We start from the raw sequence: 25,454 nt of genomic DNA on the forward strand, positions 1-25,454 counted from the left end.
GTTTATTTTCATGTTTATTTATTATTTTATTTTCATACATATTTCTCTACTCATTTTCTTTTTTTTTCGAATACACATCGTATTCATCTATGTCCAGCATTTCTTTCAATGTTTGAGAAACTGACTTCTCTATTAAAGTACTTGCTCACATTGAGAAATGTTGTCTGTTGTTCTGATCGCATGGAAGGGCAGAACTTCACACTTGGTGGGCGAACCAAGGCAAGTTGATTGACAGATTGTGCTCATCAAAAAAAGCAGAAACAAATAGGGAAATATATATGAAAATAAATGAATAAATAAATGTGAAAATCTGAAAATTACTCGAAATTAAAGAAAAATATACTTACATTTTTTACACATTTTTGCACATAAATTTACATTACTATATTATTTTCCAGGTATATTTGTGTACTTTTAGACTATTTATTTTTAGATTGTTTTATTTATTTTTATTTTCCACATTTATTTATTTGTTGATTAATTTATTTATCATTGTGGCACTCTCTGTGTTCCATACTACTCACCTGGATCAATAAATACATAAATAGAGGAATGAACTGAAAACAATAATACAATGGTCAAGAAACTATCACAAATAAATTTAATTCCACGAGCACTTGTCTGTTTAATGGGTGATGTTATACTTCTGAATTCATGTGCTTTTATAATTTATTTGCAATGTTGATACTATTATTAGAAAGCTTTGATCTAAGTGTAATGTATAAATAATAGCATAATGTATGGACGTGTTCAATGAGTGCTACTACACACCTGATGTCCTGCATTTCTTAGAGCATTGGACAGCCAGTACGACCAGGGTTATGAAAATGATGACAGAACCAGTAAGAGCCACAATAAAGTACAGCCCTGCCGTGGAGGTAAAAGAGGAAGGCTTTGTGAGATAAAAATATAATCTTTAAAAAGTTTTGAAATCATTTAAACAATTCCAATTTCATGGCAAATATTACAAAATTGTGCAATTTATTTTTGTTAGGAGAAATTATTTAGAATAATTTGCTTTGCTGCATTTGTCATATTGAATATTTCAAATTTGTGCATTTACATACAGTGCCATCCAAATTTGTTCACACACCCCTGATGAAGATGAGAAATGCTGCATAAACAATGCAGATAATGCGCTATACTGTGTGCTCAATAAATGGAAGAATTATACAATTTTATAATAATAGAATTGCCCAGAGAAAAACACCCGGTTCCAATCAAAGTTTGGCAGGAGGACCGGCTTCAAGCTCAGACCAAAAGTCCAGAAAGACCTGGAAAAATTCAATAGTCAGTGACCCTTCCCATGTGGTCCCCAATCTCATGAAACGCTATGTAAGACAACTCAATACAGAGGGGGTGCTGAGTATTGAGAATGGGTGTGAATATTGTGACACACATCTCTTACTGTCTTGATAAAATTATCTAATTTTGAGCATGCTTTCTTTGTTCATCTTTATCAAGCAAGGGCATGACTAATTTTGGAGGGCACTGTGTATATTTTCCCTTTTTTTATGTATGCCTTGATTGTAAATATACGTATAGTCATTTGGATTGAGCATGGGAATGAACACAAATAATACAAAGTTTAAAACATTGCATTTACATTTCTCCTTTATATTTTATATCTTAAATGAAGAAGTCAACTAATATTAGAAAATAAAAAGTGAGGATCTAAACAAGGTTACAATGGATTTAACCCTTCACTTGTCTGTGGCCTCAATTATAAATTGAACTTACTGATATTGCTTGGCATGAAGCCTTCACTGATGAGGGAGTAGTACGGTCTGTCTGTCCTGTTCCCACTACATCTATATTCACCATCAGAGGAGCTATCCCAGAATCCCACTGTGTGCCTCTCTCCAGTGTGGTTTAGTGAGATCTGTGTTCCGTCGCTGTACCATGTGTAGTTCCAGTCAGCAGAAGTAAAGCCCTGAAGCTCACACCTCATTGCTAGAGTGCCTTTAGTGATGAAGACCCCCATCCATCCTTCATCCAGGGTCACTACTGCCTGAGGCAAAGCTGCAAGATCATACATTGCTTATCATCCAACTCAACGTGTTACATGGGAAAACAGATATAGGTCATTGAATCTATAATCCACTAGGCCTTACATTGCATGATTAATAGCAGAAAGTTACTGTAGTTGGAGTGAATGGTCTCTCTCCCTATCGTGGCATATGATAGCAAAAAAAGGGAATTCCTCTTCACATTGGTGGACAGCTGATGAAATTTGTTGCCTTCTTAATAGATGTATGTAGTGTGCTGTACTCCAGTTGTAATATATCAGAACCAAGTTGCTGGTAGACATCAAAGTGAGTAATCGGGCAGGCTTTATAACCAATAGGAGCTTGCGAGTCAACTCATGAACGGAACAATTATCTAGGAATTGTATGCCTAATACTGTATTAGGTTGTTTTAATTATTTTTATAAAATTACTCACTCATTTTGTTTCAGGCCTAATAACTCTAATAACAGGCTCTAAATTGTGTTACCGGGTAACAACGATAATAAGCAGCAATTTATTCATCCTATCAACTGGCACCACACAGCCCTGCAGTGAGGAGTAAGGCTGTGATTCTGTGGGTCCAGCACGTTCTCATAAAAAATAACGACTGGGCTTCAGATTTATCACAGAAATTAGTTATATGACATCATGAATTAATCTGCACATTTCAGTGTCTTAAGTGCATTAATTTGCATATTTATCCGTTCATTATATTCCCATTGTGCATGAGAGGCAGTTGATTGGCAGCTCTCTCTCACTCCTCTTAACTCAATTATGGCACCAATAACTGCCAAATGGTTTTATTCAAAATCTCAGTAAAGGGAACAGTATTTACTCGGTTAATGTAAGGCAGTGCAAGCCTGGCACACACAAAATTGTAAATAGTGGCAAAGAGTTTGCAGTTGAAATGTATCAGTTTACTGTGGACATGCAAAATAAATCATTTTTACCTCGTACAGTCAACGTAGCAGAGCTGCCAATCAGAGAGTGCACAGATGCTCTCCTTGTAAGTTCTCCTCTGCAGGTGTACAGTCCAGCATGTGACTGATCAGCAGAGAGGATTGTGTATATGTCTCCATTTACACTGCTCGAGTTAGCCTTGTCTACAGGAAGCTCCCGTCCATCTCTGTACCATTTATACTTCCACTCTGCAGAGCTGCCCTGAATTACACACCTCAGAGTCACTGTTTCATTGGGGAAGACCTCTGTCCATCCAGACTGTACGATCAGATATGTTTGAGGTAATACTGTAAATCAATACAATTTTAATTATGAACTGAAAATATCGTAAAACACTCATGTTTTTATTTAATTATTAAAGCACAAAAATCAAAGCCATATTCTACTATTTTAATCATTCTCACCAGATATTTCTAAAGTCAGAGGATCACTGTAGTCTGAGTAAAAAGGTTTTCTTCCTCTTGCAGCTCTACAGTGGTACTCTCCACTGTTTGCCAGAGCAGCAGTGGTGATGGTGAAACTGGACCCATCAGTCCTGCTGCTGTCAGTGTTGGGCACAGTGTGTCTCAGTGGGTCTTTGTACCAGAGATACTCCCAGCCAGCAGGATCTCCCTCAAACCCACAGCTCAGGGTGACTCTCTCTCCTGTGTACATCGCTCTACTGGGGGGATTCTGTGTAATAACAGGTTTTGCTTTTCCCCCTGATGAAGGTAAGATATGTGCTCAGTGTCATTTAGCATTAATAGATACATTCTCCATCACATTCAAGACCATATGTAGGGCCACCAGTATGTCTCCACCATGTGACCTGCAGGGATTTAAACTTGTAATTCACTGTTTATCCTCTAGGGGTCCCCATAGGCACTCAAAAGCATAGTCAAGTAACTGTTCGGACAACTGAATTTCTAAATCAGCCATTTATAAAATTTTAGTTGATCTTATTAATTAAGTAATGTATGAGTTGATCTAATATTGTGATAGCCAGGCAGGAAGGTGAACATGGATTTATTTTTAAATGGTATGAAAAGTATAGCTTTGAGCCAGCGGTCCACCTTTCTGGACCTGGAGAGCCACAGGGTTTGCTGGCTTACATTGTTATTCATCACTTGAGTAGCATAGAAATTGATCAGTTAAAGCAGTAGATTAAAAGGTTAACTCAGGTTACCTGCTTACTTTGGTCTCAATTGGTTGCTGATCTTAAACAAAAAACAAAAACCAGCACACTCTGTGGCTGTCCAGGACCAGGATTGAGTATCGCTTACGTAAAAAGCAAAACGCATACATATGAAGTAGGGGTGTCCAATCTAATCCGAAAATGGCCAGTAAGGGTTCAGGTTTATGTTTTTGCCCAACTCTATGACACCAGATTCTAATTCAGGTCTTGACTGAAGACTAGGATTAGTCCCTTAGTTGGATCATGAGCATATATGTTTCATTTAACTTTTTCCTCTAAGTCAAACATTGTAACTGCTCTCATTTTTACTGTGGCTTCTAACAATACCTATCATGCCCCTGTACAACATATAGAAATACTGAAACATGTCTATTTTAGCAAATAATCAAATTAAATTGAACACGTGAGTGTCGCATGTAAACACTTCAGTCAACCATCATTTGTGCTTAATTAGAGTCAATTAAATTATCAAATAAGATATCTGAGGGGGCATAACAAAGAGGCTATAGTGACCTCTAGGTGGCGGAGGACTGAAGTACAATGTGAGAAAACAAGGGGAGACAAACTGGTGTCCTTAATCATATGATTAAATAATGAAGCAATTGCCACAAACCCATCAGACACATTTAACATAAATTGTCCATGGAAAGACTGGATAATGGTATTCTGACACCTTCCTTCAAACTGGCAACTCACAGTAATCAAGAACAAGACACATCAGATCATAATATTATACAAAAGCGTATTTCTTGGTCCAAATAACATTGTAAAATTGTTTTTTTCTCAGTTTTGCCTGGAAATAAATAACACATGACATACAAATTATTGAGAGAAAATAAAGCATATTTACCTCGTACACTCAATGCGGCAGAGCTGCTAACCAGAGAGTGTACAGATGCTCTCCTTGTATGTGCTCCTCTGCAGGTGTACAGTCCAGCATGTGACTGATCAGCAGAGAGGATTGTGTATGTGTCTCCATTTACACTGCTGGAGTCAGCCATGTCTACAGGAAGCTCCCATCCATCTCTGTACCATTTATACATCCACTCTGTAGAGTTGCTCTGAATTACACACCTCAGAATCACTGTTTCATTGAGGAAGACGTCTGTCCATCCAGACTGCACGGTCAGCTGAGCTTGTGGGAGAGCTGAAAGTTTAAAAGACAGTTTATTGCTGTAAATGGAAGGTTTCACAAGACACCTGCTTTCAAATATGCATTCTGCTCTTTCAATGGTTTTGAAAATAATTCATAATTACCTTGAACACTCAAATTAGCAGAGCTGCCAATCAGAGAGTGTACAGATGCTCTCCTTGTAAGTTCTCCTCTGCAGGTGTACAGTCCAGCATGTGACTGATCAGCAGAGAGGATTGTGTATGTGTCTCCATTTACACTGCTCGAGTTAGCCTTGTCTACAGGAAGCTCCTGTCCATCTCTGTACCATTTATACATCCACTCTGTAGAGCTGCCCTGAATCACACACCTCAGAGTCACTGTTTCATTGGGGAAGACCTCTGTCCATCCAGACTGCACGGTCAGATGTGTTTGAGGTAATACTGTAATTCACAATTTTTAATTATAAACTGAAAGTATCATGAAACGCTCCTCATAATTTTAGTAAATTATTAATAAATAAATCAAAGCCATATTCGACTAGTGTAAAAAACTATTGTAATAATTCTCACCAGATATTTCTAAAGTCAGAGGATCACTGTAGTCTGAGTAAAAAGGTGTTCTCCCTCTTGCAGCTCTACAGCGGTACTCTCCACTGTGGGCCAGAGCAGCAGAGCTGATGGTGAAACTGGACCCATCAGTCCTGCTGCTGTCAGTGTTGGGCACAGTGTGTCTCAGTGGGTCTTTGTACCAGAGATACTCCCAGCCAGCAGGATCTCCCCCAAACCCACAGCTCAGGGTGACTCTCTCTCCTGTGTACATCTCTCCACTGGGGGGATTCTGGGTAATAACAGACTTTGGCTTTCCCCCTGATAAAGGTAAAGCATGTGCTCAATGTCATTTCTTAGCATTCATAAACATTGACAGTCTTCATCACATTCCAGATCATATGGGTAAAGACTGAAGAAAACCTCCCAAACTCACCAGACACATTTAACACAAGTGTTCCTGGGAAAGACTGGATAACTGGGTTTTGTCCTCGTTCACCCTGACACAGGTACTCTCCACTGTCTGACTCTCTTACAGAGTGCAGGATGTGCTTTTGTTGGCTTTCAGTACTGCGGACATTCAGGCTCTCTAATCTTCCCTGGGTGTTTCTGCTCCATGAATATCTCCAGCCAGACCCTTTCCTGATATCACAAGCTAAGCTAACCATTTCTCCTGTGAACATCACTGCGGCTGGGGGATCTGTGACTATGACAGTCTGAGGACGATCAGCTGAAATGGAGATGAGAACATTGAAGAGGTGTTATTTTAATGTTTTATTTCATGTCATTTTTTGAAGCAAATAACTAAAAACACAGAACCACTATTTGAGGGGAGTAATTGTCCATTACACTACTCACCAGAGACTGTTATGGTATGGAGGTTACTGAAAGCTCGCTCATTTCCTTTTACAGCTTCACACTGATACATTCCGCTCTGTCTCTCACTCACAGCACTCAGGACCAACTCGGAGCTATTACTGCTGGAGGCTAAAAGTTGTGTTTGAGCCCCCTGTCTGTGTCTGGTCCACACAAATGTCCATCCCTCAGATTCAATAACTTGACAGCTGAGAGTAATTGTCTCTCCTCGGAACACATCTGGCCATGGAGGATTAGCAGTCAAACGAACAGCAGGACCTGACTGTGCAGCTGAAACAGTTATAAAAAACAGAATCAAACAGTTTTACAATGCAAAGTTCAGTTTGATACATTGTATTAATGAAAAATATGCATTCAGCTTTTAAATTTAAATTTAAATGAACTACATTACATTTCCGAAATGTAAGGTTGCCCTATATGTATCCTAAACAACTTTGAGTTTGTCAGAAAGAATGGGTTTTGGAAAGTTGTCATGATCTTTATTAATGGTTTATAAATTCTGTGCATGTTCCACAAATCAAATGCATGGTAATTATGTCCCTGTCAAAATATAGATCTTAGGAACTTAATATCTATACCTTTGTGTTCACCAAAAACCAATGCTGTGGCATCTGAAACAGGGAGAAAGAAAAGTAAATTGCAATGTCTGATCCAGTGTGAATGAAAGTTAGTATAAAATTATTTTATTACACTCTCAGTAAAAACGGTTCTTTGGCTTGTCTTCATAGGGAAACCATTTTTAGTTTTTATGGAACCCTCTATGGTTGATGTGAAAAATGTGAAAGCTCCCAGATTGAACCATTTTGCCTGACAAAGAACCCTTGAACTAGTCAGGGTCCCTCCATGGATACACAGAAGAGCCTTTTTGAACCCTTTTTCTGAGAGTGTATATTCACATTGAAAACTCCGATCCTTTTTTTTTTGTAATGCTGTATAATGTTGTCCAATTTTTCAGTAGCTAAATGTTCTTGATAGTGTGTTATTTTCACTCACTCTATCTTTCATGCAGTATGGTAACTTTATAAGCTCACACCAGTTCAGCAATTATTGAAGTGCGATTGTTCAGACACAAGAGACAGTCACACGTTTGAAAGTATGTGTTGCATGTTTTCATACATTTAATTGTGAAGAACTATGCCACTTTCAAAGTATTGTGCAGTCAAATTTACAGATTAGCAGTCACAATAATACTCAGCAAGATTTCTGCCCATAACAGGAATTATACATTTATTCAGATTATCCTCAATTCAGCTGTTTATGACTGACATGCTATACGTATTATGCATTGTAATCATAATTCATATATGTTATCAGATAAGTATTGCTTGAAATTGCATTATTAAAATTCTTCTACTTACAAAGCAGAAAGAACATGGTGTCCAGCTTCATCCTGATTACTAATACTGTGTAAATGCCCCACTAGAAACCACAAGGACGTTTTTGTTCACCTCAGTTTCCACCATCCTTTGCAAAGAGGAAATGCAACAGGCACAGCAGTGACACAGCTGAAACAAATGCAGTACCTGCATGTAGTTATGGTCTCTTCGTGCCCCTTAGAAAAATGCAGAAATTCATTTAAAATAGGTGCAATGTCTTTAAATCAGTTCTTCACAATATTGTGCTTTGGGTGTAAAACCTTTACTTTACTGTATGATGCTGTGTTTGTTAGGTTTACGTTGTTGAGTTAGTACAGGTATACTCTGTGATCTACTGTTGTGTATGCTTGGTGCTGGTAAACACAACAGTGCAGAGTGTATAATAAATCTCATAAAAAACACGTTTTCAATGTACAAAAATGCCAAGTTACTCACACATACAAGACATACACTGTCTATAACTCATTCAGTCATTAAACGTATTGATATAAAAATGACGCCAAGTTACGGTACTACAAACAATATAGGCTATATTGCCTCACCGAAATTAAAAAAGATGTATTCCAAAGCAAAGCTACCCAATATTTCTTTCAAGTGACTTGACCCTGTGTGTATAAGCAAGCAGTACATGGACAGGCCAAACATTTTGTTCGTCTTATGACTGTCCATGGGTCGATTTCATGATTTATTGTGTCATTTGGGCAGTTATAATATTTGTTGTGGACCAATGAGGTACAGTTTGCGTCACTTCCTGATTACTGCAGAGGACTAAGCTACAGTAGGGGCTACAGTCTATGGTCACTGGGGTGGGAGGTGGCGCCTCTTGGCTTTGACATTACGGCTCCGACCACGGTCCACCTGTGCGAAATCAGAAGAAATGCAGGCATCCCATTTCGTAGTGATTTCATTATGGCGTGTGCTATTTACAGCTGCACTAGACGACCATAAAATAATCCTCCTCTGAAGTTATTCGGTTATCAGTTATTACAATACTTGATAGATTTGTTAATCACTGCTGACAGTGTTAATTTTTATTCGGTAAAAAGTGACTTGCGGACGATCGGTCAGCTAGCATCACCCAGCAAGTGAACACCACAAACGGCGATGGAGTAGTAGCAGTTACTGGCTCATTAACTGACTGTGGCGAAAACCTATGACGATAACTTGCTCAGTTAACAGCAGGTCTATCAGACAGTTACATGAAAATTAGCCTAGTCAAATCACCAGTAGCCTACACATGTCTGATTGATTGATCATCAGTGTAGTCGATGTTCTTCCCCTGTGGTTCATATTTCTAATGCGTGAGCTAACCACGGATAGCCTACCTAGCTCACTGGCAAGCTGATATGCTAGCTAAGCATATTCGTTTTGCTGAGAAACATAAATAACAGATAACTGAACATTGTATTATTACTGTCAGATATGTAACGTTATTACATGACACAGTAGCCTACAGTCACGGATGAAAATTAAACTACATTTGATTATATATTTTAAAACATAATGGTAGACAGTCATCTAGCCCGAAGTTCGTTCTGCAATCGTTCGTTCAGAATGATGGGCTTTTCCGCACCGGACTATCAATCACATTGTAAAATCACAGAACCGCTCAACTCTATGGTTTTGGCTCCAAATCGACAAGATGGTCGCGCCGCCGTTGACTGTAATCTTTCCCACTAGGCCACAGGCAGACTAGCTGTTTAAACTGGAAATGTTTCAGAGTGTATTTTGCGCCTGTATGTGAGTTTTTGATTTGGTCGTGCAGGTGAAGATTTGGCTGGTGTCGTAAAATGTCCAGTGGGGAGACATGTTGTTAGTGGTATAGGCAGCAGGAAAAATAAGAACGAGAAGAAGAATGAGAAGAAGAAGGAGAAAATGCAAAATCCCCTTAGTTTGGGGCTTTATTGTGTGGACATGTGAAGTTGTTTATGAAATCTGTCTGTTGAAATGGGGTCAGAATGTACATAATTTAATGTTTTTAAGGGCTGAGTGTCTGTGGCTGTTGTGGTTATTTCTGTGGGGAACACTGAAAAGTGCCAAACTCTCGGTGCTGTATAGGTATGGGACATGCCCCTGCCAAGGCGTAACTTGGCGGGATGGCATACCTGCCATCCTAATCTCTGCAGGTTGTTTTATTGAGCTTTTCTATGGAAATAGGAGATTGAGCAAATGCACAACCACAATATTAATCATTTTGCAGTTAATTAGATTTCAATCAGGATAACTCACACATTTATATTACATATTTTAATGAATATGAAATGTAATTATTTTTGGTTTGGCGCTGAATGGATCTGCTTTAGGTACTTCTGCGCATGTACCAGCATGCACTAACCTATTAAACAGGGAGCTCGATACACCTCCCCCCGCTAACAGGAGGAATGTCAACCCCCCCATGAGGCAGCCATGATTATCTGTTATCTCACAGCACTGCTATTGTTACCCAGTGCCCTGCTGCTTATATCCAAACTAACAGAGAAGCTTTTTCTCGGTTTTTAAAATAACTGAAGTATGAAAGTTGTTGACTTCTCATAGTTGGCTGAGTGTATAACCAACCAAGGTCAAGGTTCAAACTAGCAACTGTGGGGCCTACACTGCAAGTGTGCAAGAGATTTTACCAGCTAAAACAGTGGGAAGCATGAATTGAAGTAAATGCTATTTGTCAACAAAAAAACATCAATTTTCACTAAATAAACAGGAAATGTACTGGAACTGTGGGATCTGGAAGAGCCCTGTGACAGCCACATCAGTTTCACTTCAGAATTTTGCTTCTGCAGCCATCAATGGCTTTGTTGTCTTACTGTGGCGAGGCGACCTTTCAGCAAAGAAAAAACATAAGTTACACTACATTACATTTATGAAGCATATGCTTTTATCCAAAGCCACAGGTTATAGGACCTATGTTGCATGTGAAAACTTGAGTCAGGAACAGTGTATTTGTAGGCAATGCACTTGTTCCAAAATCTCAATTTCAAACACATTTCAACTGCTTGTGGCTGAAGATAGTGACACATAATATACAAGCCTCATAATGGCTTCCTTCACTTTCACTGGCACCATTACATGGTACTCACGTTGACAAAAGCCAATAACAGACTCCAAAGGCAATCAAAAGGCTAGAATCAATACTAGAGTGAGCACCATAATTCATTGGACAGTGACTCATTTTTTGTTAATTTGGTTCTGTATTCTAGCATTTTGAGTTTGAAATGATACAATGCAGACTGTCAGCTTTAATTTGGGGGTATTTCCATCCATATCAGATGAACCGTTTAGAAATTATAGAACCTTTTGTACATAGCCCCCCCCCCATTTTCGGGCATCAAAACATATTGGACAGTTTAACATAATGTAGAATAAAGCAATCATTTTTAATATTTGGTCGCATATCCTTTGCATGCAATGACTGCTTGAAGTCTGCGACGCATAGACATCACCAGACGCTGGGTATCTTCCCTGGTGATGCTCTGCCAGGCCTGTACTGCAGCCATCTTCAGTTCCTGTTTGTTTCGGGGACTTTTTGCCTTCAGTCTCCTCTTCAGCATGTAAAATGCATGTTCAGTTGGATTCAGATCCGGTGATTGACTCGGCCAGTCAAGGATTTTCCACTTTTTGGCTGTCAAAAACCCCTTCGTTGTTCTAGCAGTATGTTTCGAGTCATTGTCTTGTTGCATGATGAAGTGCCGTCCAATGAGTTTGGAGGCTTTTGTTTTATCTGAGCAAATAAAATGTTTCTGTAAACTTCAGAATTCATTGTTCTACTTCTGTCTGCAGGCACATCATCGATGAAGACAAGTGAGCCCGTTCCACTGGCAGCCATACAGGCCCAAGCCATAACACCCCCTCCACCATGTTTCACGGATGAGGTGGTATGCTTTGGATCATGGGCATTTCCTTTTTTTCACCACACTTTCCTCTTTCCATCAATCTGGTACATGTTGATCTTTGTCTCATCTGTCAACAAGAAGTTCCAGAAGTCTTGGGGCTCTTTTAGGTGCTTTTTAGTAAACTGTAATCTCGCCTTTCTGTTCTTCAGGCTTATCGGTGGTTTGCATCGGGTAGTGTACCCTCTGTAGTCCAACTGGTATAGTCTTCTACGTATGGTAGGCTTTGACACATCTACACCTGCATCCAGGAGAGTGTTTTGATCTGTTGGGCTGTTGTCAGGGGGGTTTTCTTCACCATGGACAGTATTCTCCGGCTATCCACTACAGTGGTCTTCCTCAGTCTACTGGGTCTTTTGACATAATTGAGATCACCGGTTGTTTTTTTTTCTTGTTAATGATGAACGAAACTGTTGACTTGGGCATGCCCAGAGTTTTTGCAATGTTCCTGATTGATTGATTTTCATTTCTGAGCCTTATGACGGTCAGCTTAATTTGCATTGACACTGCTGTCTTCCTCATGTTGTCACACCCCAACAACAATCTCCAATTGCAAGGCAATTGCAAAGTCGAGAATCAAGACTAGACATCAACAGCTCTCTTCTGCATTCACTGACAACACAAATGAATACACCTGCCTAACAAAACACATCTGTGAAGCCAATTCAACAAATTCTTGTAGTACTTTAAAATGGGGGGACCATGTACAAAAGGTGCTGTCATTTCTAAACAGTTCATCCGATATGGATGAAAATACCCTCAAATTAAAGCTGACAGTCTATACTTCAACCTCATTGTCATTGTATTCATTCTAACTCAAAGTGCTAGAGTACAGAACCAAAATAACGAAAAATGTGTCACTGTCCAATGAATTATGGTGCTCACTGTAGATACTGAAAGTTCTCTTATACCTGTACTTCTGGAAGCAACTGAACACACCTGACTAATTAGATGCCATTTGTCCCAATCTTTATTATTTATAAGAAGGGATATCATTTTTAGATGGTGAAACCAAAATGTATAAAAGAATATACATAGTAATAGCAATAAAAGCTGAGAATCTGTACTTTAACCACACGTGAATTGTTAAATTGTGGAGTACAGAGACAAGTTAAGAAAAAAATGTCTTTGTTATAGATCATTATGGAGCTTATATATATATATATATATATATATATATATATATATATATATATGTATTTATAGCTAGAGTAGAGACTCATATTAAACAGATACCAGTAAAACCGTATTGTACCCTAAAGGCAAGGTGATATGTATGCTTCCAAATAGAAAGACGCTACATTGACAAAATATCAAAGGCAATAATAAAAAAAACCTACATATAATATTACAGTCATTTAGCAGATGCTATTATCCAGAGCAACGTACACAGCTTTTCTGTATACAGTAGCATTTACATCCAGTTATACAGCTGGATATACACTGAAGCAATGCAGGTTAAGTACTTTGCTCAAGGGCACAACGGCAGTGTCCTACCCAAGAATCAAACCTGTGACATTCAGGTTGGAAGACCAGTTCCTTACCCGTTACCCTTTACCTTTGTTTTATTTTATTTTTGCATTGCCTTCATTATTTTTAAATAGAACACATGAGCACATCCTCAAAGCGGGCTTTTTACTCCCTTTCTTTTGTGTGTTACAATTTGCCACTACTGTTTAGTTTTCTGTGTTGGTACTTTTCTGTTATAGGTTGCAGGTGGTCAGGCAGTTTTCTTGTTTAAGACATTTTTAGATGGTTAGGCCAGAAAGTCAACTGTGGTTTCTTTTAGATTGGAGTAGCCTAGATCTGGTCTGTTTTCTGCCTGAACCATCCTGTTCAGCCTACATATGGTAATGTGTTCTGTTTTGTTGTCTCATTGTTTGTAATAAATCTTCTATTTTTGTATATAGATTTTGACTCCTTGTTTAAAGGTTCAAAGCCCTTACCCTTACCCTACACTGCAGCCAACAGGACAGCCCCCATCTACTTTCAGGACATGATTCAATCCTATGTGCCTGCTCGACCACTCCGCTCTGCGGCAGCAGGGAGCCTTGTAACCCCTCCCACCCGACCAAAGGGATCACAGAGCTTCTCCACCCTAGCTCCCCAGTGGTGGAATGAACTCCCCGTCCCTCTCCGAACCTCCCCCTCACTACCCATCTACCACCGTGGCCTGAAGACTCATCTCTTCAGACTATACCTAGACTAACCACCACCACGCTGTATATTTCACTCTAAATCCCCCCCGCCCCCCTTTTTTCATGACACTTGTTAAATGTTGCCCCATCCCAGCACTTTTTGGTAAATTGTATTTGTCCTAATACTGTAGCTTATTCTTCTGCCTAGTTGGCTTTGCAGAGGTTAGGTCTGAATAGTGTTCACTGTGTGAACTAAACTGTGTTGTTGGCTAGAAATAGCTGTACAAAATAAGTATTGTATCTTACTGAACCTGTGTTTAGTAGTTGTCTGTGACCATGAAATGCACTTTTTGTGCGTCTCTTTGGATAAAATTGTCTGCCAAATAAATGTAATGTAATGTTTAGTTTGTTATGTTGTAGTCCCTGGTTATTGGAACTTCGGTTGGCTTTTGGGATGTAACAGTGTCCTACCGGGGAATCAAACCGGGGACCTTTAGGTTACAAAACCAGCTTCTTACCCATCGTACTACTCTGCTGCCCCAATTATTTTCAGGAGCCATCTTGATTGCTCTGCTCTTAATAGTCATTCCGAGACCACGCATTCAAACATGTCCTCTCCTCAAGGATACGTATGCCAATTCACTGCTTCTTTTCAAATTGCAGTGCATGAGCTGGGCTTGCACTGGTATGAGCTGGAAGAAGAAGCTTCTTGTGCAGCTTGTGTTTGTGTGTGTGTGTGTATGTGCATGTGCGTGCACGCATGTGTTTGTGTGTGTGTGTGCATGCATGTGCTTGTGTGTGTGTTTTGTGTGTGTGAGAAACAAACAGTCAAACAGCGTAATGTCATATATTTTTATATGTAGTTCAAGGTGACTATAGGCTGTTCAACAAAAAAAGTCATGTTAAACACTGTTAGCACTCAGCACTGTTTTTGCAGACCGCAAACTCAGTTAGGGACCGTTCTCACAGCTCTCTTTCCGAAGTGGTTGCTCTGGTAACGTGTTAATTTATTTTTAAGGTGGCACTATCAGTGAGATACACCGGCAGATACAAGGCTGCGCTGAAACGATTAAAGGCCGTGTGGTCAGGCACTGTCGCATAAAGCAACCAAGCGGCAAATGTGTGCAGAGTGAAAGAGGATATAGGTTTTTTTTGTTCGTTGTTTTTTTTTCAAAATTCTCCATCACAAGCGTTCTACTTTTCGCCCAATACCTTATAATAGAGGCAGTTGCAATTACCACAGCGTAGGCAATGCAGTTATCTGATGTCTAAAGCAAGAATGAAGCCTCATGACACATTTCTGTGCTTTCCAATTTGTAAGTAAAACTTTGTGTTTACTGTTGCACTGCTGTCTCTTTCTCCATTTGATGTTTGTAACTGATTTGATGTTTGTTGACTGTCTTGTGTAACTTCATAACTTTGTGTTTTATGTCAGGTCCCCCTTGCAAAAGCAATTTAGATCTCAATGGGGTTCTTCCTGGTTAAATAAAGAAATCTACATTTCATGTGAACATGTAGACGTGGTGAAATAAATGAAAGAATACATGTATGGTTAAGACTGACTAAAGTAACAGTATTATGATTTTATATATTATGCCTTGAATCTTACTGATCACGATATGATAGGTCATGCAATGCTTCCATATACATATGTACTGCAGTCCTGCTATGTATTGTTGTGATTGCATGTGATTGTCTGTGAATCCGACTGAACAATATTATTAAAGATGTTCAATCTTCACAATTAACTTTATGAAAACTTCCAATATGTATTTTCAAATGTATGACTGTCTCTTGTGTCTGAACAATCATACTTCAATAATTGCTGAACTGGTCTGAGCTTATTAAGTTGCCATACTGTATGAAAGATGGAGTGAGTGAAAATTGCATACTATCAAGAACACTTAGCTACTAAAAAATGGGACATTATACAGCATTGTTTAATGAAAACCTGTCCAACTTTGCAAAAAAAGGATTTGTGTTTTTAATGTGAAAATAAAATCATTTTATACTAACATTCATTCACACTGGAACAGATATTGCAATTTACATTGCTTTCTTCCTGTTTCAGATGCAACAGCACTGGTGTTTTTTTGTGTTCAGAAAGGTATAGATATTAAATTCCTAAGATCTATGTTTTGACATAATTACCATGCATTCGTTTTGTGGAACACGCACAGCAATTATAAACCAGAATTCGTAAAGATCATGAGAACTTTCCAAAACCCATTGTTTCTGGCAGACTCAAAGTTTGTTGTTGCAATATTAATAATGCAAAAATATGAGGAAATATTTAGGTTACATTTAGGAAAAATGTGCATTCAGAAAATGTAACATAGTTAATTTTAATTTTAATTTAGAAGTAGAAACCATACGGTATGTGGATTGATATTATGTATTAAACTAAACTCTGCATTTTTAAACCTGTTTGATTCTGTTTTTTATAACTGTTTCAGCTGCACAGTCAAGTCCTGCTGTTCGTCTGACTGCTAATCCTCCATGGCCAGATGTGTTCCCAGGAGAGACAATTACTCTCACCTGTCAGGTTATTGAATCTGAGGGATGGATATTTCTGTGGACCAGACACAGACAGGGGGATCTAACATATCTTCCAGCCTCCAGTAGTAATGGCTCTGTGTCTGTGTTGGTCCTGAGTGCTGTGGACGAGAGACAGAGCGGAATGTATCAGTGTGAAGCTGTAAAAGGACATGAGCGAGCTTTCAGTAACCTCCATCCCATAACAGTCTCTGGTGAGTAGTGTAATTGAAAATTACCCCCCTCAAATAGTGCTTCTTTTTTGCTTCAACAAATGATAAGAAATAAAATGTTTAAACAACATCTCTTCAATGATCTCCATTTCAGCTGATCGTCCTCAGGCTGTCATAGTCACAGATCCCCCAGCCAAAGTGATGTTCACAGGAGAAGCTGTTAGCTTAGCTTGTGACATCAGGAAAGGGTCTGGCTGGAGATATTCATGGAGCAGAAACACCCAGGGAAGATTAGAGAGCCTCTATGCCCGTGCAACTGAAAGCCAACAAAAGCACATCCTGCACTCAGTAAGAGAGTCAGACAGTGGAGAGTACCTGTGTCAGGGTGAACGAGGACAAAACCCTGTGATCCAGTCTTTCCCAGGAACACTTGTGTTAAATGTGTCTGGTGAGTTTGGGAGGTTTTCTTCAGTCCTTACCTGTATGATCTTCTATGTGATGAAGACTGTTAATGTTTATGAATTCTAAGAAATGACACTGAACACATGCTTTACCTTTATCAGGTGAAAAGCCTTGGCCTGTTATTACCCAGAATCCCCCCAGTGGAGAAATTTACACAGGAGAGAGAGTCACCCTGAGCTGTGGGTTTGGGGGAGATCCTGCTGACTGGGAGTATCTCTGGTACAAAGACATACTGAGACACACTTTGCCCAACATTGACAGCAGCAGGACTGATGGGTCCAGTTTCACTATCAGCTCTGCTGCTCTGGCCCACAGTGGAGAGTACCGCTGTAGAGCTGCAAGAGGAAGAAAACCTTCTTACTCAGACTACAGTGATCCTCTGACTTTAGAAATATCTGGTGAGAATTATTACAATAGTTTATTTCACTGGTAGAATATGGCTTTTATTTATTTATTAATAATTTACTAAAATTATGAAGAGCGTTTCATGATACGTTCAGTGTATAATTAAAAATTATATTGATTTACAGTATTACCTCAAACACATCTGACCGTGCAGTCTGGATGGACAGAGGTCTTCACCAAATCTTTGAAAGCAGGTGTCTTGTGAAACCTTCCATTTACAGCAATAAACTTTCTTTTAAACTTTCAGCTCTCCCACAAGCTCAGCTGACCGTGCAGTCTGGATGGACAGAGGTCTTCCTCACTGAAACAGTGACTCTGAGGTGTGTAATTCAGGGCAGCTCTACAGAGTGGATGTATAAATGGGACAGAGATGGACGGGAGCTTCCTGCAGACAAAGCTGACTCCAGCATTGTAAATGGAGATACATACACAATCCTCTCTGCTGATCAGTCACATGCTGGACTGTACACCTGCAGAGGAGAACTTACAAGGAGAGCATCTGTACACTCTCTGATTGGCAGCTCTGCCGCATTGACTATACGAGGTAAATATGATTTATTTTGCATGTCCAAAGTAAACTGATACGTTTGAACTGCAAGCTGTTTGCCACTATTTACGATTTTGTATGTGTCAGGCTTGTACCGATTAAAAACTGTTCACTTGAGATTTAAAAAAAAACATTTGGCAGTTATTGGCGCCATAATTGAGTTAAGAGGAGTGAGAGAGAGCTGCCATTCATTTGCCTCTCATGAGCAATGGGAATATAATGAATGAGTATATATATATATAGAGTTAATGTACTTAAGACAATCAAATATGCAATATAACTACTTTCTGTCATAAATCTGAAGCCCAGTCGTTATTTTTTATGAGAACGTGCTGGACCCACAGAATCACGGCCTTACCCCTCACTACAGGGCTGTGTGGTGCCAGTTGATAGGATGAATAAATTGCTGCTTATTACCGTTTTTACCCGGTAACACAATTTAGAGCACGATTGTGTTGTCAGGCCTGTTGAGTTATTAGGCCTGAAACAAAATGGGTGAGTAATTTTATTTTAAAAATTTAAATAACATATTACAGTATTAGGCATACAATTCCTAACTATTTGTTCCATTCATGAGTTCACTTGCAAGATCCTATTGGCTATAAACCCTGCCAGATTACTCACTTTGATGTCAAACAGCAACATGGTTCTGACATATTATAACTGGAGTACAGCACACTATGTACACCTATTAAGAAGGCAATGAATTTCATCAGCTGTCCACCAATGTGTAGAGGAATTCCCTTTTTTGCTATCATGTGCACCGATAGGGAGAGAGACCTGTCACTCCAACTACAGTAACTTTCTGCCATTAGCCATGCAATGTAAGGCCTAGTGGATTATAGATTCAATGACCTATAACTGGTTTCCCATGTAACACGTTGAGTTGGATGATAAGCAATGTATGATCTTGCAGCTTTGCCTCAGGCGGTAGTGAGCTTGGATGAAGGATGGATGGGGGTCTTCATCACTAAAGGCACTCTAGCAATGAGGTGTGAGCTTCAGGGCTTTACTTCTGCTGACTGGAACTACACGTGGTACAGAGACGGAACGCAGATCTCACTAAATCATACTGGAGGGAGGCACACAGTAGGATTCTGGGATAGCTCCTCTGATGGTGAATATAGATGTAGTGGGAACAGGACAGACAGACCATACTACTCCCTCATCAGTGAAGGCTTCATGCCGAGCCATATCAGTAAGTTCAATTTATAATTGAGACCACAGACAAGTGAACTGTTAAATCCATTTACATATCCATTGTACCCTTGTGTATCATACATTGTCACTTATTTCTAATGTAAGTTGAGCTCTGTTTTTGATTTATGATGTAAAATAGAAAGTTGCAATGTAAATTAAATGTATTATATTATATTGTATATTATATTGTAACTGTGAATCACTGTATAAATTTACAACAAAGACAGACAGAAAAAAGAGAACATATACACTACCCTCCAAAATTATTCATTCAGGAAGAGCAAAGGCAGCATGCTGAAAAATTAATTGTATTATTTTGTAGTAATGCAATATAATTGTTCCAGTATACTTGTCCCAGATCGTTATTGGGATTGTTTATTTCATCCAGTCTTTGCTTGTTTTTATCAGGGGTGTGTACTCTTTTGGATGGCACTGTATGTAAAGGCATGATTCAGAATTTGCAGCATGACTATAAATTTGCATTACAGGTGGGACATTTCAATAAGGCAGGACAAATTGACAGAACCCCGACCACAGTCTCAAAAAGAGTATTAAATGCAGAGATTCATATGGTTTAGTTGTTTTCAAAAAATTTTTTTTATGAAACCTGTATATCTTAGTTGTAGCTGAAGGCTGGTTAGCAAATAATCATTTTGCTGGCTTTTGTGTCATATAGATGCACATAGTTATGCACTGAGAAATAGGCTCCAATGATACACTATATGAACAGAAGTATCTGGACACCCCTTGGTCTGGGGCTGTTTTTCATGGTTTGGGCTAGGCCGCTTTGTTCAGGTGAAGGCAAATCTTAATGCAATGTCAATCTAGATGAATCTGTGCTTCCAATTTTGTGGCAACAGTTTGGGGAAGGCCCTTTCCTGTTTCAGCATGACAATTTCCATGGGCAAATAGCGAGGCCCATATATAAATAGTTTTGTTGAGATCAGTGTAACTTTACTCGCCTGCACTGAGCCTTGATCTCACCCCATCCAACACATTTGGGATCAATTGGAATGCCAACTGTGAGCCAGGCCTAATCGCCCAATCAGTGCCCGATCTCCCTAATGCTCTTCTGGCTGAATGGAAGCAAGTCCCTGCAGCAATGCTCCAACATCTAATATGAAACCTCCCCAGAAGAGTGGAAGTGTTTATGAGATGTTGGATGTCAGGTGTCCACATACTTTTGTCTATATGGTGTATATAATAATAATAATAATAATTAAAAGTATACTAAATGATATATTAGAGTCACAAAATAGCCTAGTTTTAGGTCTGATTGTATTTGATTAGCATCACAGAAATGTACATGAAATGCTTGTTCGAGCAGACTAAAATTTGTTGACAAATTCTGAAATGCATCTGATTTGTATTCCCACAGCCTGTTTAAATCCTTGATTTTTTTGTTTTTTTTCTCCCTAAGTTTACCGCGCTGTGGAGAATGTGGTTCGGATCTGTGTGGGCGTGGCAGTCCTCCTCTTTCTGTCAATCATTGTGAATCCAGCCTTCTGGAGATGGGTATCACGCCGGAAAGTGGTGCACAGTGGGGAGGAACTGGCTGACCAAACTGACCATACCTGACCACACAGCATGGCATAAGTTTATTTTCATTATTGCTTTGCTAAATATTACATGACATATTGTATCATTTATTAAAGTAGACTTACTAAAAATATATATAAAAATGTGCATCTTACGGGCTTGAAGGCTTAATGTAATATCTGGCAAAACATGGCTTTGAAATACAGGAGTTTTTTCATGAATTGCCATTAGGGATAGTTTGCACTCTCACATAGCCCTGGTCATCGCATTACTTCTAATCAGTGTAATTCTGCATGTCTTTCTTCGCGTAGGGCAGGGTACAGCATGGTACTTAACCTGCATTGCTTCAGTATATGTCCAGCTATATGAATTGATACTATGTTAATGGATGCAATGTAAATAGTGTGAAAGAAGCTAAGAGTGTCTGTTAAATGGCTGTAATGTAAATTGGGAAACTTGTGTAACTGGAGAGCACCTTTATTTTTTGCAGTACCTTCACTATTTTTAAATAGAACACATAAGCACATCCTTACTTAGCATTCACATTGTATCCAGTTATACAGCTGGATACATGCAGGTTAAGTACCTTGCTCAAGGGTACAGCAGCGGTGTCTGTTACAGTCCCTTGATTTGGAGTCTGCATGTCTTAATCCTGCAGGTGGAGCTGATTGGGGTTTGATTGCTTGACGATGCACACCTGTGTCCTAACAGTCAACTGGATAAAGCCTGAAGACACCGCAGTTGAAAGGAGCTTTTAAAAATGGTTTATTATAGAGATTTCACACATTTTTAGATAGTTAGGCCAGAAAGTCAACTGTGGTTTCTTTTAGATGAAGAGTAGCCTGGCTGTCTGTTTTCTGCCTGAACCATCCTGTTCAGCTTACATATGGTAATGTGTTCTGTTTTGTTGTCTCATTGTTTTTAATAAATCTTCTATGTTTGTATATAGATTTGACTCCTTGTTTAGTTTATGTTGCGGTCCCTGGTTATTGGAACTTCGGTTGGCTTTTGGGACGTAACAGTATCCTACCGGGGAATCGAACTGGGGACCTTTAGGTTATAAGACCAGCTTCTTACCCATTGTACTACTCTGCCTCCCCAATTATTTTCAGGAGCCATCTTGATTGCTCTGCCCTTAACAGTCATTTTGAGACCACGCATTCAAACACGTCCTCTCCTCAAGGATATGTAATGCCAAGTCACTGCTTCTTTTCACATCGCAGTGCACGAACTGGGCTTGCATTGGTATGAGCTGGAAGAAGAAGCTTCTTGTGCAGCTTCTGTTTGTGTTTGTGCGCGTGTGTGTGTGCACTGCTTCTTTTCACATCGCAGTGCACGAACTGGGCTTGCATTGGTATGAGCTGGAAGAAGAAGCTTCTTGTGCAGCTTGTGTTTGTGTTTGTGCGCGTGTGTGTGTGCACGCGTGCTTGTGTGTGTGTGTGTGTGTGTGTGTGAGAGAGCTGTAAACACTGTAATGTCATATATTTTTGTATGTAGTTCAAGGTGACTATAGTCTGTTCAACAACAATTGACACAAAAGTGATGTTAAACACTGTTAGCACTCAGCACTGTTTTTACAGACCGCAAACTCTGTTAGGGACCGTTCTCTTTTCGTTTACTGTTGCACTGCTGTCTCTTTCTCCATTTGATGTTAGTAACTGATTTGTTCTTTGTCTACTGTCTTGTGTAACTTCATAACTTTGTGTTTTATGTCAGGTCCCCCTTGCATAAGAGATTTCGATCTCAATGGGGGTTTTCCTGGTTAAATAAAAAAATCTACATTTCATGTGAATATGTAGACGTGGTGAAATAAATGAAAGAATACATGTATGGTTAAGACTGACTAAAGTGACATTATTATGATTTTATATATTATGCCTTGACTCTTACTGATCATGATATGATAGGTCATGCAGTGCTTCCATATACATACAGACCTAACACACGTGATCCGGCCGAACAAATCGCATTTGTAGGGCTGGCCGCCCTGTTGCGGTCCAGCCAATAAATGAAAGAATACATCAGTGGTGGCTGGTGACTTAAAAAATTGGGGAGGACAGGAAGAAAACCAACCCATGGCGTCATGTTATTTTACACTAGTTGGCTACTTATCTCTACTTTCTTATGTTCAAGTTATGTTATGTTATTATGTTCAAATGTAGCAATAATCCAACTAGCAACCTAATGCAAACTTACTATACAACTAAGGTAAGTAATGCACCTGAGGTGTATCCCCATCTTCCATAAGGAACAAATATCATATTATCATTTATACAATGGCTTGGCTAAACACTCGCTTCTGATTGGTCCAAGGGTGGGCATTATTTCTCAGTAAAGTTTTGTTCTGCAATGTCAATAAGTTTTATTAAAAGAAAAGGTTTTGTTTCTGTACCTCGGTCTCTCCTTGAACAAGGTTGTCAAAGTTTCCAGTTGTAATGCAGTGCCAAATTGTTTTGGAAATCAAATTTTGACTTGTTTGGTGTATTCCTTATTTGGTCACCACCAACCAATATTTTAATAATATTTTAAAAATAATTTATAGAGAATGCCTGTTGTACAGTTGAACAGAGCATATCTGTGTAGTTGCTCATTTTTACCACTAGGGTGCACCAGGAACCAGAATTCTAAACTGCTGGATATTGAAGGGACAGTTCACTTTCTGAATTTAATTAATTTAATTCTCCTCTCCCTGTCTCAGTGCGCCCCCCCCCCCCCCCCCCCCCCCCCTCAGTCTGTGCTTGCAATCTCCCCCCGGTCTGTGAACTCTATCAAACCTCTTTAAATGTAACCCTTTTAACCCTTTATGTTGGGGGTCCCCTGGAGGGGGGTCCCTGCATTGAAAACGGTTGAAAGCCCTGATTCAAAGATTCAAAACAAGAGCATATCCTTAATTTAACCCCAGACCAGCTTGGTTGGCTGCATTTGTAAAATCTCAGAACGTTTCTGAAGCATGGTATACAAACGACAGATTTTCCCGTCACATAAAGAATACAAATTGCATAATGTTCAAAAGTATTTGAAATCTGTAATTGAAATACTGCCCGTCCCTTTGTGCTAAATTGTGGACATGAGACCTAAATGCGAAACATACACCGGGGCAGGAAACTAACTTCTTCGTCCGCCGTCCTCAGTGGCTGACCCACTGCAGAATCCCCAAGCAAGTTTCACCTTCATACCAGACAGTTTAGAATAGGGCAGGACCTCCGACTGATGGGTTGGTTCCCTGCCAAAGTGGCTGGTAGAGTGGACCCACGTACCAGCCACAGATGAACCGCACCGGCATTTGGCTGGTGGCTGGTGTTGCAGTAATTCCCCACTCTTCTGTCCAGCTCTAAAGTTGTCCCTCTACCCTGGTCCTGGAAGGCTGCTGGGTGAGCAGATTCTCGCTGTTACCCAGCACTCCATTGATAAATCAGAGCAGTTTGTTGCTGTTCTCTCACTTCATCATGTTTGGGTCTGAAATTATTGCTGACTTTTTTTTCAGGCTTCCTTTGCCCAGTTTGGAATAGCCAGTCGTGTTTGCGCCACAAACCTCACGCGTTTGGGAAAGTGCAGATAAGCGTGGTGATAAGTGGACCAGCCGTGGAGCCAGCAGCATGTTTGGCTATGACTCCGTCGTCCCTGAGGTCATTTTACTCTGGTTTCCATGTCTTTTCTCTTCCCCTTTCATACAGTGCGACTACTGATGTGTGGGAGAACAAGCTCAATTGGAGTGCTCCTGTGTGAAACACGTTATGATTTTTAATATGTTCATAATTGATGCTAAAAGGGCTTCGCCTTCATCCAAAGGGCCTGCAGTTCTTGTCTTACGGTGATTAGATGGAATTATTAGTTATAATCAGGGAATTACGGCAACAGGCAGGCCGTCACCCAATAATTGCCCTGATGCACACATGAAGATAAATGGAAACGTAAAGGTGGGATAGAAACCAAACGAAATGACGAATCGGGTGATGAGATTAAAGATTAAAAAACTTCAGGACGAGGGGGGTAACGTATAAAAAGTGCTGTGTGATCTACACGGTTAAATCAAAGCTGAGAATAAGCACTTTAACCACATGTGAATTGTTTGATTACGAATCTAAACTTGTGGAATGTTGCTTTACAGGCATTTAGCAGACCCTCTTATCCAGACAACTTTTGACATTGCATCCATTTATACAGCTGGATATGTACTGAAGGAATGCAGAAACCAGTTCCCTACCCATTATACTACACCACTGTCTTTCGATTGCAAGACCAGTTCCCTACCCATTATATCAAAAAGGGCTGTAATTCCTACCCTAATCACCCAATATGGATGTAAATGCCTTCAAATTAACACAATCTGCACTTTATCATCATATTTACATATTTTTATTGTGCTGGAGTACAAAATGACAAAAAGTGTGCCACTGTCCCAATGCTATTTCATTTAACCGTATCTTTAAATACATGAAAAGAATACTAGTTAGCAAATGCCAACTCTTAAACATTGACAAAATTACAGGATTACAAAAGGTTTGATTACCTTAAAT

At 39.5% G+C, this 25,454-nt stretch overlaps 2 protein-coding genes across 2 annotated transcripts; one reads left to right on the forward strand and one right to left on the reverse strand.

The window, feature by feature from the left end:
• Nucleotides 1-3,112: 3,112 nt before the first annotated feature.
• Nucleotides 3,113-6,039, reverse strand: LOC118208058 (hemicentin-1-like). Its single transcript, XM_035382324.1, has 5 exons — nt 5,827-6,039; nt 5,401-5,697; nt 4,994-5,290; nt 3,451-3,670; nt 3,113-3,170 (listed from the first exon to the last, which is right to left on the reverse strand). Exons 2-5 carry the CDS (start codon nt 5,591-5,593, stop codon nt 3,113-3,115), a joined length of 768 nt encoding a protein of 255 aa, XP_035238215.1. The 5' UTR covers nt 5,594-5,697; nt 5,827-6,039.
• Nucleotides 6,040-15,314: 9,275 nt separating this feature from the next.
• On the forward strand, nt 15,315-21,878 carry LOC118208059 (hemicentin-1-like). The gene is made up of 9 exons (XM_035382325.1): nt 15,315-15,392; nt 16,148-16,183; nt 16,533-16,826; nt 16,939-17,232; nt 17,348-17,644; nt 17,777-17,820; nt 17,943-18,195; nt 19,115-19,396; nt 20,819-21,878. The coding sequence occupies exons 1-9, from the start codon at nt 15,341-15,343 to the stop codon at nt 20,974-20,976; spliced, it is 1,710 nt and encodes a 569-aa protein (XP_035238216.1). The 5' UTR covers nt 15,315-15,340; the 3' UTR covers nt 20,977-21,878.
• Nucleotides 21,879-25,454: the final 3,576 nt, after the last annotated feature.

This window comes from Anguilla anguilla, chromosome 11 (assembly GCF_013347855.1).
Source record: "Anguilla anguilla isolate fAngAng1 chromosome 11, fAngAng1.pri, whole genome shotgun sequence".
Lineage (NCBI taxonomy): Eukaryota > Metazoa > Chordata > Actinopteri > Anguilliformes > Anguillidae > Anguilla > Anguilla anguilla.

What these genes read in the sequence shown, in the direction of transcription:
- LOC118208058 (XM_035382324.1), bottom strand. Translation starts at nt 5,593, where the DNA reads ATGTATAAATGGTACAGAGATGGACAGGAGCTTCCTGTAGACAAGGCT. An exon ending in TGCTAATTTGAGTGTTCAAG is followed by an intron (nt 5,291 to 5,400) that starts GTAATTATGAAT and finishes TTAAACTTTCAG; the next exon opens with CTCTCCCACAAGCTCAGCTG. An exon ending in TGCCGCATTGAGTGTACGAG is followed by an intron (nt 3,671 to 4,993) that starts GTAAATATGCTT and finishes TACCTTCATCAG; the next exon opens with GGGGAAAAGCAAAACCTGTT.
- LOC118208059 (XM_035382325.1), top strand. Translation starts at nt 15,341, where the DNA reads ATGTCTAAAGCAAGAATGAAGCCTCATGACACATTTCTGTGCTTTCCA. An exon ending in TGCAGTCTGGATGGACAGAG is followed by an intron (nt 17,821 to 17,942) that starts GTCTTCACCAAA and finishes GGATGGACAGAG; the next exon opens with GTCTTCCTCACTGAAACAGT. An exon ending in CTTCATGCCGAGCCATATCA is followed by an intron (nt 19,397 to 20,818) that starts GTAAGTTCAATT and finishes TTTCTCCCTAAG; the next exon opens with TTTACCGCGCTGTGGAGAAT.